The sequence below is a fragment of the Siphateles boraxobius genome, unplaced genomic scaffold (assembly GCF_051911475.1).
Source record: "Siphateles boraxobius isolate OS27281-9 unplaced genomic scaffold, OSU_SipBor_1 65, whole genome shotgun sequence".
Lineage (NCBI taxonomy): Eukaryota > Metazoa > Chordata > Actinopteri > Cypriniformes > Leuciscidae > Siphateles > Siphateles boraxobius.
In genome coordinates this window covers 9,516,761-9,529,932 of record NW_027509192.1, presented here as the reverse complement: position 1 = coordinate 9,529,932, position 13,172 = coordinate 9,516,761, and the positions used below count along the sequence as shown (strand labels likewise).

The window sequence follows — 13,172 nt, the reverse complement described above, 5'->3', positions numbered from 1 at the left end:
ATGTCAATAAATATTTCCTAAATTTTGCTATATATATATATATATAGCGAAATTTAGGAAATATTTATAGACATATATATTGTATAACTGTTATATCCTTTCTTTGAGAGATTTTGAACTTTCAAGGATTGTGGGTAAAGAGGACAAGCACATTACATTTTTGTGAAAACATTTATGGCCCAGAACTGAATCCTGTGCCAATAAAATCCTCTAGCCTATCAACAGCATTCTCCCCTAAAGTTGTGATTTGAAAATTCCACATGCCACTCAGGGGCACTCAATAGTCCCTACTCCCACTTTTCTGCCTCCCTCTACTCTTTTCTGTCTCTCTCTCCCACTCACTTTGCTAAACTTGTGCCCAATTTGAATTAGAGCCCTTTCTGCTCCTGACTCACACAGGGAAGGCAAGCAGTCCAAAAACACCGGAATTTAGAAATTTCCCAACAGATTAATGCAAGACACAAAGACACAGCAAAGAACAACTAAGACAAGCAAGAAGGGACAATACCAGTTTGGTAAGTTTTAAAAAGAATATTTAAAGTTGTTAATATTGATATAGTTTGAAGTTTGAGTTTATACAATAAATGCATTATGTGATATATGTATGCACAGCAAAACATTTTTTATTATTTATTTATTTGTCTATTAAGGTTAGTATTAAGTTACAGTTTTATTGATTACTCCAATTCTATTATTTTATTAATATTGAAATTTAAAGCATGTGATTAGAATGATAAAATTCAATATTCAAATTAAAAATTATATGGCTTTATCTATTATATTTTCTTAATATATATTAATATCTAACCAGCATCTACTTTTTCATTAATTTTGTCGAAGTAATTGCATTGAGGTTTGGGTTTTTGGGGGCAAATGGCCTTTGTATCTTCTTTTATACAATTTCAAGGCAACATGGTTGTTGCGGTTTTATAATTTATTATTTCTAACTTTTCATATTGCATGTAAAATTCTCCTGATAAGGCTGGGCAAGGTGTGTCGTAGGTGAAGATACCTTTCTAAATTGATTGCAAGTGTGCATTATAGTTGTGATCTATGACCAAACGCATGCTGACAGCTTATACTGTATGTTGTATGTTCATGTATGAACATGACATACTTTCACTGTACCGTATTACAGTGCTAGGCCTGCTTACCTGTGTGTTGAATGTGGACAGTGTTCTAGTTCTGTGGCTCTCTTGGGGGTTTGGTGATTTAGGGTCTCCTGTGGAATACAGTGGAGTGTTTACATTGGCTGTAACGCAGGCCTGGGTCCATGAGCACAGACCACAGCAGGAACAGAACTCTGCTTATTGGCCTGTACCTGATGGGAAAAGAACATACCACACTGGCTGAATGGAGATACTGTGGAAGTCCTCTCCACCTCTGCTTGACAAGACCAGAATATAGTAGTAGATGTGAAGTGGCATTTGAAAGGCACATAAGACTGGTCATTTTAAAGAAGGCAGGACACAGTTGACTTTTTTAAGACTAGAGTTGGAGCTAGCCAGTAAGCAGGTATACTTATAAAGAAGTCATTTGTAATTAAAACTATTCATATTAATAAAATGCGGTTGTTTTTATACATCCTGACTTGAAACAGTACATTTTGGTTGTAAAAAAGAAAAGTAATCATTCGTTCACTGTGGGACGTTATTTATTCCTCTGGAATAGAATGTAAACTTGTCTTCATGACAGAGGAGATCCTCCATGACTCACCTCAGACAGCTGAGTTAACATATTTCCGTCTATCAAGCAGATGTTGAATGTAGCGCTTCTCACCTCACACAACCTATTTGCATGTCTGTGTGTGCTCGCATATGTGGTGTGAAAAACATATTTTCAGTGTAGAATCTATTGAAAATAGAATAAATAGATTAACATAAAAAAACGACCAAGCTATGCCAACCACAGATTTTTGTCTCTCAGTGCTATATAAACCAGTCAGAGAATGTTCGAGGTCTCATTTACTTGTATAGGAAGTGGTCTTTTGTTCTTAGTTCTGGTCCAGTAAAACAGAAGTAAAGCATTAGAGGTGGGAGATAAAAAGCTGCTTCAGGGCCGTGCCAGGATGGAGGTCTCCTACAGTCACTCAGTGCATTTAAAACAGCTTGATTCAGAAAACCTGGCCAACAGCCAAGAGGGAAACATTTTGGCAAAGTGATAAATGATACACTGTGCTTATGCCAAATTTAACTGTAGCATTTATATATCATACAAGAAAATATTGTTTTGTTTTTTCCCAGGCAGATTTGACAGTAGGCATTGATTAAAATTCAACTTACCAAGCTCAGAACACTTCCTGTTGCACAAACAGTGAACTATTCTTCTTTAGAGAGAGACAGAGTGAGACAGAGGGAGAAAGAGTGTATGAGTGAACATTCAAATGGAAGAGTGAATTAATGACGTCATGTTTCCAATCTATTCCAAATTTCCACCCGGAGTACAGTAGCTCAGTCAGGCCGTGTAAAGACTCGGAAACAGACAAACTCCCTTTGAATTGACTTGAGTGATTTGCTCAGTTCATTGTGCACTGGATACATGCTCAGAAAAAAATGAGCAAAACTTGTACCTTTTAGTGGTACAACATCTTGTCACTGATACAGTATCTTTAAAGAAACATCTGTGTACCTTATTCACCCCTAAAGGGTTTATAGTAGTACCATAAGCCAGGTTACATAATTCTAATGGGCACCTTCTAGAGTTATAAGTAACAAAGTTGTGCCTTTAAGGGTACTGCCCCAGTGACAAGCTGTTGTGCCCCTAAAAGTACTATACAAGTTTTGATCTTTTTTTCCCCTGACAGTGTATCTTGTTCTGGCTGTTGGGGCTTTAGTTCAATGCATCACTGTTGAATATTAGCCAAATGTACATGGTGCCGTATGAATGAATGAAACAACTACTCTTTTTCTGTATTTCTTAAGGTGAATCATGTCTTTGACTTGGCTTCTGCTGTATGCATGCATCCATGCCATTTATGGCATGATATTTTTCGGAGACATGGCTGGTAGGTGAACATTTGGTGCATTTTGGATGGCTAAGTTTTATTTCTTTTAAGTGAATGAGAATTTCAAAAAGTTATGTTTTATAGATCAGGACAGCACCCTCAGTGTGAGCATCCCTGTGGAACAGCCACTGCACCCCCTACTTGGCGGGAGCATGGTCATACCCTGCTACTTTCACGACAACACTGTACAGGACCCTGGTGCCCCAACCATCGCCCCACTGTCCCACCGTATTAAGTGGAGCTACATCTACAAGGGCAGAATATCCCTTATTCTGGTTGCCATTGGTGGCTTGGTGCAGGTTCAGACTGACTACTTGGACCGGGTTCATATGATAAACTATCCCATGGTGCCAACTGATGCTACAATTGAGATCTCAGAACTCCGCTCCAGTGACTCTGGCACCTACCGGTGTGAGGTCATGCAGGGGATTGAAGATAACTATGATTCAGTGGGAATGCAAGTTCAAGGTAATGCCCTTTCAAACTTTTCAGGCAAAATAAAGGACATTTATCAAATATAAATAACAGAAAGTGAGAATTAAATAAATGGGTCAAATTTTTACAGGTATTGTGTTTCACTACCGAGCAATTTCCACCCGATATACATTGACATTTGAGATGGCAAAAGCAGCCTGCATCCAGAACAGTGCTGTTATTGCAACTCCCGCACAGTTGCAAGCTGCCTATGATGATGGGTACCATCAATGTGATGCCGGCTGGCTTTCAGATCAAACTGTGAGGTAATGTGAAAAGGTCAATATCTAATAACTATATATATAAAAACCACGAGAAGTCAATACATAATCAATACAAAGGAACTATAGAAAAATCTCATTCATTCTCCATAGGTATCCTATTCATGAGCCAAGAGAGCCTTGCTATGGAGACAAAGAAAATTTTCCAGGGGTACGAACATACGGAGTCCGAGACATCAATGAGACCTATGATGTGTACTGTTTTGCAGAAAAAATGTCAGGTACCTCAGGCAGTGTTTCCAAAATGAAATGTATCTAGTTGGTGCGTTTTTGCTAAGTTTTGCTTTATGGATTCTCCTCGTCATCCAGGCAAGGTTTTCTACTCCATGTCTGTGGAGAAGTTCACCTTTGCAGAGGCTGAAGATCAGTGTGCAAAGTTGGGAGCCCAATTAGCCACCACGGGGCAACTGTACCTGGCATGGAAGACTGGCATGGATGTGTGCAATGCTGGCTGGCTAGCAGACAGGAGTGTGCGGTACCCCATTAACATAGCTCGACCCCAGTGTGGTGGGGGGCTTTTGGGAGTGCGAACAGTTTACCTGTTTCCAAATCAGACTGGTTATCCATTCCCAGACTCCCGCTATGATGCAATCTGTTATGAAGGTAAGAACAGAGAATGTATTTCATATTTTAGCTTATTTCATTTTTTGTTTTTCGTTTGCTATATCATTTAAAATCATTTACACATTCCAGATCAATCATATCATAAAATCAATAAAGGAATAGAAACTCAAAAATGAAACAAATACTATTAACTCACCATTGTTTCATTCCAAAGCTTTCTACATATTTTTCCATGCAGTTGCAAAAAATAGGCAAAGATAGAAGATCCAAGTTCTGATATGACTCAAAAGATTGTCAATTCTCAAACATTGTCAATTATTTTTCAGAAAACGCCGATAAAGTTTTAACAAAGACCTCACCATTTCCTGAAATATACACTACCACCGATTCTATGTTCAGTGTGGCTACAGTCACCTCAAGCCTATCAGACTATACTGAAGACGTGACTACAAAAGGGGAGGTCCGTGGGCAACTGGTTACAGATGATCCTCTTAACACCACAAGCATAGAAAATCCCCTACCACTACCTTACAACATAACTGAGGTTGAGGAGGATGCCGTCAAAGTGGCCACAGCTCTGCCTTATCTGGGATATGAGATTGCCAAGGACAATGTCACTGCAGGTAAATAAACTAAACTGGATCCAATGTGTGAGATAGTCATATAATGTTAGCACTGTAAATGCCAATGCATCACACACACCACTGAAGGACCTTATACCAACATAACATGAAATTATTGAGCTAAAACAAAAAATTGCATCCACAAAATTACAGTTGTCTCAACTGATTTCCAAAGCATATCCTAATACAATGAGTAAACAGTAGAGTTTTGCAACTCCTTAAATGGTTCCCAAATATCAAATATGGCCAAATCTTTTCTCACCCTAGAAATGAAGGGAGTGGCATTCCACTATCGTGCTGCCTCAAGGCGCTATGCTTACACCTTTGAGGAAGCACAAGTGGCGTGTCAGAAGCTGGGAGCAGTCATAGCCACCCCTGAGCTCCTTCAGGCTGCTTATGAAGCTGGCCTTCATCAATGCAGTGCAGGTTGGCTACAGGACCAAACGGTCAGGTAAACATATTTTCACAAAGTACTGCCCTATATGCCTACTCTATTTGTTTCTACTGAATTAACTAGAATCTTGGTTCACATACTGGCATGTTGACAGACACCATATATAGTATTCTACATTGTGTTTAGGTATCCAATCGTGCATCCTCGAAAGAAGTGCTCTGGAGATCAGGAGGATATCCCTGGTGTGCGCTCCTACAATGTTAGGCCTGCACATGAGCGTTACGATGTGTACTGTTACATGGACCAAATAAAGGGTGAGTACAAATTTATCCATGACAAAATACATTTGACATATATTGTATATTTAATCGTCTATAATCTTGCTGTTTGGTCTTTATCCCTTAGGGGAGATCTTCCACGTGAGTTCACTAGCAGGCTTCACCTACTACGAAGCTGCTGCCCATTGCAGAAAACTGGGTTCTACTCTAGCCTCAACTGGAGAACTATATGCAGCATGGAATCAGGGTTTCCACAAGTGCAGTCCTGGCTGGCTGGCTGATCGCAGTGTCCGCTATCCTGTCCGCAACCCAGGCTTCGGTTGTGGTGAAAACAAGATCGGAGTCCTCACTATTTATGCTGAACCAAACCAAATAGGCTTCCCAAACCCATACTCCAGATATGATGCATACTGCTTAAAAGGTATAACAGCTTTTAAGCCTGCATGTATGAGTTTTCATTGAAAGACAAGACTGGGTGTTGATCTTTGAGATTCTTATTTATTTTTCAGCAAATCTGTCTATACTCCTTGATGAGGATATGTTGAATACTACAAGGATGGAGAAGGATCTTAACATGACAGACATACCAGAGCTGCTGAGACCTGGTATCAAATATATTTGATTTCTCCACTTCCTACTGCTAATTTATGCTGCATTATTGTCATATTTAGGAATGCTTACTTTCAGTAATATGTGTTACAGTTCGTCCAATTGTCCCTCCCTTGATTGTGGACCTGTCTGGATCTGGATCAGGCTCAGCATCAGGCAATCCTGATTCCAGTTCCAGATACATGTCAGGGAGTGGCATACCCAGTGGGAGCATATCAGGTTCTGGCCAAAGTGGTGAGGGATCAGGTCACCTTGTGAGGTTCCAAGAAGGTGCAGATACACTGATATGGCAGACTTCTGCCTCAGGCAGTGCTTCTGAGGCTAAAGAAGGTAGTGGCAGTGGTAGTGGTGCTATCATTGCTTCAGAAATAGAATCAGGGGACCAAAAATCTGGAGAGGAGTCTGGTCTCTTCCAAGCACAAAGTGGAGCTAGTGGCCTTCCTTCGGGACTCAGCAGTGGAATTAGCGGTTCAGGAACAAGTGGATTCTTCAGTGGTGGAGAATCGAGTGGTTCAGGTGTGTCATTTATAGACACAGAAATGATTGATCTGACTGCAAGACCGTCTGGAGAACAGGAATTGTCCGGTATTAACCCATTTGACTTGACTGATGTTAGTGGTTCTGACTTTCCCTCTGGCTTTGGATCTGGCTCTGCCATTGACTTTGGATCTAACTCTGCCTCTGGCTTTGAATCTGGTTCTGCCTCTGGATTTGGATTTGGATCTGGCTCTGCTTCTGGCTTTGGGTCTGGTTCTGCCTCTGGATTGGTATCTGGCTCTGGCTCTGCCTCTGAAACCTCAAGTTATCCCAGTCATTCCTCAGGTGACATGTCTGGCCACATTCAGAAACAAGATGGAGTGATTGTCAATCTAATAAACAATGAGGTAATTGAGTTGACATTTAGTTCTACCATCGGACCAGAACAGGGCCGTGGATCAGTGGAGATCAGTGGAGAGGGCAGTAGTCAAGCACACTATGTTGAGGAGATCTCCATATCTCTTTCTAATAGAACTTTATATGAAGATTACTGGAATCCCAATGAAGCAGATGATCTCCTACCAGAAAGAAATGAGCAACTTAATGTCACCACACAGGTGTTTGATGTGTCTGATCAGTCACCTCTGAACACCACACCACCCACCAATGTATTCACCACTTCAGCTTCAGCTTCAGCTTCACAACAAACATCAAAAGCTATGGAAGAGCCATCTGTTACTGATGGTAATAACTGAACAAAAATATCCTTTTGTTGTTATTTAACTAGTGTACAACAATCTTCATATTAACATCTGGAAATTAAGGTGAATATCTATCTTTGGCAGCTTCTGCTAACCCCTGTGGTCCAAATCCCTGTGGACAAGGTTTATGCTCTCTACAAGATGGCATTGCAGTATGTCTGTGTCATCCAGGATTTAGTGGGGAAAACTGCTCAACATGTAAGTTAAAAGTCGGAGCATATTAAAAATAACTGACCACAAACATACCATCATCTTATGTACTGCATCTGTTGTGACCGAAGGAAAGTTTTAACCATCCATCTCTTTTTCCTTTGTCTTGCTGTCTTTTTACTTCCTACACATACACTTCCTACTTCCAAAACATCTTACATTAAATTATTAATCCTAGGGGGTTTATGTTTATGATGATGACTTACTAGGTTATTTGAAGGGAACACATTTTGCCTAGTGAAGTACCCAGATATAACCCTGTGCAGTGTATAGAGAGCAGTGAAGACTGCACAGGGACCCTGTGAATTGGAGCGCAGCCTGTCAGTTTGGCGTAACTAGCCACCCCTTGAAGAATACACAATAAAAACTATGTGAAATTATTGCTTCTTTTGTGTTGTCAGCGATACAGGGATGTGCCGAGGGGTGGATGGAGTTTATGGGCAGCTGTTACATCCATTTTGATAAGAGTGAGACCTGGACCAGTGCTGAGCAGCACTGCCAAAAGCTAAATTCTCACCTCGTTAGCATATCCTCCCAACAAGAACAAGAGTTTGTAAGAAGTGAGTTTCAATTTGATTTCTTATAAAAGATAAGTACCTGCTTTTTGAAAGCACTTATACATTTCTAAACCCCCTAGCTCAAGCTCATGACTATCAATGGATTGGACTAAATGACAGGAATGAACAAAATCAGTTTCGCTGGACAGATGGAAGTCCTTTGGTGAGGCTAATTTTCTCTGAGATTTTTTTCAGAATTGAGTGGCATCTATGATCTGAAGCATCTGCATTATGTCATTGTTTCAACTAGTGCTACTTTCTCTGCAGGAATATGAAAACTGGAGACCCAACCAGCCAGATAATTACTACAGCACAGGAGAAGACTGTGTTGTAATGATATGGCATGAGGCTGGCCAGTGGAATGATGTACCTTGCAACTATCATCTTCCTTTTACCTGCAAGAGTGGGCCTGGTAAGAAGAGGTGATAGACATTAACTTCAGCACCAAGTCAGTCCCACCTAATCAGCTATGTGAGCTCATTAAATAGCTACATCACAATAGCTATTTAATGACATTACAGTAATTATGTTATGTTTATTACCAATAGATATAGTGAATGCAAAGGAACTTCAATTCCTTGTTTTAATAGGAAGGGAAAAGTTTTTTTGCTATTTTGTTTTGCTCTTTTTACTGCAGTCACATGTTCATCACCTCCTGAAGTGAAGAATGCCAGGATGTTAGGCAACAGGAAAGAACGCTACCCTGCTAACTCCATCATTCGATACCAGTGTGACAGCGGCTTCACACAACGTCACCTTTCTGTAGTGCACTGCTTACCTGATGGTCAGTGGGAGGAGCCTCAAGTGGAATGCATAGCAGGTTAGTATATGTCACACACGCTTGAGGAAAAAGTTAAGGTTAGTATGTTATGTTTGTGGAGTAAAGTTCCAACTCAAAAGTCAACAAAATTTTTGTGTCCATGTTATTACCTACTTCAACAGGCAAAACAAACAACAGGCTACGGAAAAGATCCCTCAAGACACGTCCCAAGGCAGTCAATAATCGGACATGGAGGAAGTTCCTCTAAACACACACTTTAAAACATCCAGAGGACTGTTATCATCTGTACAGAAGCCTTGTTTACTCAAAAGAAAATCTCAATGACAAGGGAATAACCTTATGTAGTGACAAACTTTATTTAGCCTGTCTGGCTGATTGGTTTACAAGTTCTACTATAGCTCTGTTTTGGGGAGAAGAAGAAAAAAAAGATATCTGTGTTCATTTAAATTTATTTGGCATTTTAGGATTGTATTTCTCCCACTTTTTACCCTAACCCATAAATGCAAGGTTACAAGTATGGAAGCTTGTTTCCGCCACTGAATGAATAAATAATAATAATAATTGCGACTTTTTATCTCACAATTCTGACTTTTGTTCTCACAATTGCGAGTTTAAGTCTCGCAATTCTGACTTCATTTCTTACAATTGCGAGATATAAAGTCAGAATTGTGTGATATAAAGTCGCAATTGCGTGTTATAAAGTCAGAATTGTGAGATATAAAGTCGCAATTGCGTGTTATAAAGTCAGAATTGTGAGATATAAAGTCGCAATTGCGTGTTATAAAGTCAGAATTGCGAGAGAGAAAACTAAGAATTCTGACTTTTTTTCTCGCAATTCTGACTTTATAACACATAATTGCGAGTTTATATCTCGCAATTCTGACATTTTCTCAGAATTGTAAGATATAAACTCGCAATTGCGAGTTACAAAGTCCAATTCTATGGGGGGAAAAAGACTGACTTTTTTCCTCTCAGAATAGTTTATATCTCACAATTCTGACTTTATAACACGCAATTGCGACTTTATATCACGCAATTCTGACTTTATAACACGCAATTGCGACTTTATAACTCACAATTCTGACTCTATAATTCGCAATTGCGACTTCATATCACGCAATTCTGACTTTATAACTCGCAATTCTGACTTTATAACACGCAATTGCGACTTTATATCACGCAATTCTGACTTTATATCTCACAATTCTGACTTTATATATCACAATTCTGACTTTATAACACGCAATTGCGACTTTATATCACGCAATTCTGACTTTATATCTCGCAATTCTGAGAAATAAAGTCAGAATTGTGAGATAAAAAGTCGCAATTACCTTTTTTATTTTTCATTCTGTGGCGGAAACAAGCTTCCATACACAAGAGATAATCTAATCTAAAAAGAATAGATTGAATTGCACAGAGTGCCATTTATAAAACCTAAAAAAACAGGAATTTACTTTACCATTAGCGCATTTTCCTCCAGGCCACAGTGTGACACTAATGCTTACCTGTGTGAGCATTTTCCCATTATTTGTAATTTGTGGCTATGTTCAGAATTAAATACTAGCTTACTACTTTCTGAATATGGCACAGTATACTATATACTGCCTACAAATATTTTTTTCAAGTAAGTGAAATAGTAGGCATTGAATCGTCACATGACCTATTACTTTGCATATGAGAAGCATCAATAAAATTTGCATACAAGTAGTATAGCAATATGCAATTCCAAACACAACCTCTAGAACTGTTCATTGCTGCAACCCATTATTTGCATACTCCTATTACGTACTTAAAGTTTGTACTTCGCCAGTGATTGGAAAATGTACATTTTTGAAAATGTAGAAACACAATAACAGTATTGGGATATTTTTTATTGTTTAGTATTGTTGCATACTGTTTGCATTTGAATGTAAGCATTAGGATGAAGCTACACAATTACCTTAGCTTAACTTTTAGGTTCATACATATACATGTGGCAGGATTGGCCTTGCATTCCTTGTTTTTGTTATTTAAAAAGAGGACGCAAGGGTTGTGAGCAAAATTAGCCCAAAAATAAAGCACAGATGCACTTCAGAAATCTGCCATAAATAGTGTACCATCCAGGCACCTTTGGCATACTATTTTCAACATACTATGATTTGAGATGTAAAAAAAAACTTATTTGCCATACTATTTAGGGTAAACAGAGTGGTGATTGGGACAAAGTCCAAAAACATCTGTGTATTAGGATGCACAAAGGTAACATTGTCTGTACGCCTGAATTATACTAAAGTTCAGAACCTGACAAAAGATTTTAATGATCACAGCTGGAAACAATTACATGTAAGTGCATTAATATTTCAAATTCTTCAATTAAGATATGTCTTTTTTATTTGTTTTGTTGTTTGTTGTAGTATAGGCCTAATGTTTAAATATCTAGTTGTATCTCAGTGAAACTGTGAAAGATAAATTCCCCGGCTTCTTCTAGGTCTGATTCTAGGTCAGCTTGCAAATGTTTACTCAGACTAGAAAGATATAATATCCTGTCTACATTAGCTGTAATGATAAAATTATATTTGTGACCTTTCTGTCACAGGAAGTCAACGCCTGCTTGTGGCACTTATCCATGTTGTGCAATGCATTAGCTTTTACTTAATTTATTAATTCACAAGTTCACATGATTTGTCTTGGCCTTCATAATAGACTTGAGCTCTAATATAAATGAAATTTAGTAGATATCAAACAACCTAATTTATGTCTCTAGAGACAAGCATCCATATTCAAATGAGCATAAAGCATCAGAAAATAAGACAAGAATTTTGAAATGGCCTAAAAACGTTAAAAAGTTAATGATCAAACAAAGCATATTAATCCAACACACAAAGGATGCCCCACAACATTTGATTGACAGAGTCAATCGTTTCCAATACAGCGAGTGAAGACACTGGAAATGCAGCAATATACTGTTCCCAGCAATATCCATCTCTCATTTTTCACTCTGTCACTGTCATCTCTATGCTAAGCTCATATCTGTCCTTGTACCCCTGAAATAAACAGACTAAATGAGTGTGAATAAATGTGTTTTTCTTTTAATACCAGAAACTGGTTAAAATCAACCATTGGAACACAAAAACCGAGTAGCAAAAATAATGTCTGTTTTCAAACAGCTTTTCCAAACATTCCATCCGTCTGTCATTGGTCAGCCAAACAGACAATCCCGCCCCAAATTCCTGCCATTGGTCTAGCCAATTGGCTGATCAAGATACTCAAACAGAGCCACACCGTGTTCAGACTTTTTGGGGAAATAAACCTACCAATAATTTATAGCATTTTTCTGCATATTAATCTGGAATGGAAAATATTTTAACATAAAAACTTACTAACATTTAAGTTGTTGAAACTGTACTGTTTTCACTAGTTAGAACTTGGTCTCTATTTAGTCAATATAAAGAGTCATTTTACCCCTAATTATCATAGGCATTTTTTCCTAATGTCTTCTTAATGTCACTCTATACAGGGTTCCCACACCATGAACAATGCATTTCCAAAACTTTTCCAATCATTCATGATAACTATCTTTGGATACTGATAAAAACATGGCCAATATAAATACAACTTTTACAATTCAAAATAATTGTATTTATTACATTTTCAGGACTATTTTTTTGTTGTTGACATATTTTCAGATTAGCAGTGGGAACCCTGAATTATGTACACAGTGGCACCAAATTTGGACAAATTAGGCCATATATTTACAAATGTCTAAATTGCATTTTGTTATAAATATAAAAGATCATGTAACAAATGATAAGAAGTCCACCTCAAAGCCATTTTTATAATTACATTTAAACAAATGGTGTTAAGGTGGAAAAGAAAGTGTCCAGATAATTTTTGTCTTCATTCTGAACATTGTTTATCTTTTGATTTCTAATTTGACAAACATCTGTTGTGATATATATTGTGATAGGCCTATTTATGGTAGGCTACAGGCTGTCACTGGGTGTACCAATTGGTACAAAAGCTGTCACTGGGGTGGTACCCTGTACCTAAAGAGTGCATATTAGTACCTAAATGGTAAGCTAAATATTATTACCTTTTTAAAGGGTACCTACCATCCCAGAGACACCTTTTGTGCCATTTTTTCTGACAGTGTTTTTCTTTCTTTAATATTAAAGCT

General features: G+C 38.3%; 1 protein-coding gene across 2 annotated transcripts; it reads left to right on the top strand.

Moving 5' to 3' along the window:
- Positions 1-305: 305 nt before the first annotated feature.
- On the top strand, positions 306-12,072 carry acanb (aggrecan b). 2 transcript variants are annotated; one of them, XM_077210759.1, is made up of 19 exons: positions 306-515; positions 2,922-3,004; positions 3,089-3,472; positions 3,570-3,744; positions 3,853-3,980; positions 4,069-4,362; positions 4,650-4,946; positions 5,214-5,397; positions 5,527-5,654; positions 5,746-6,039; positions 6,128-6,223; positions 6,321-7,448; positions 7,550-7,663; positions 8,077-8,235; positions 8,313-8,395; positions 8,500-8,644; positions 8,870-9,052; positions 9,175-9,520; positions 10,381-12,072. In XM_077210759.1, exons 2-18 carry the CDS (start codon positions 2,929-2,931, stop codon positions 9,258-9,260), a joined length of 3,954 nt encoding a protein of 1,317 aa, XP_077066874.1. In that variant the 5' UTR covers positions 306-515; positions 2,922-2,928; the 3' UTR covers positions 9,261-9,520; positions 10,381-12,072. The 2 variants fall into 2 exon arrangements, with proteins under 2 accessions (XP_077066874.1, XP_077066876.1); XM_077210761.1 differs by having other exon boundaries at positions 394-515; positions 8,500-8,654.
- The last annotated feature ends 1,100 nt before the right edge of the window (positions 12,073-13,172 follow it).

Coding starts and splice junctions, on each gene's coding strand:
- acanb (XM_077210759.1), top strand. CDS start 2,929: ATGTCTTTGACTTGGCTTCTGCTGTATGCATGCATCCATGCCATTTAT. Junction 3,473..3,569: donor AGTGGGAATGCAAGTTCAAG/GTAATGCCCTTT, acceptor AAATTTTTACAG/GTATTGTGTTTCACTACCGA. Junction 6,040..6,127: donor TGATGCATACTGCTTAAAAG/GTATAACAGCTT, acceptor TTTATTTTTCAG/CAAATCTGTCTATACTCCTT.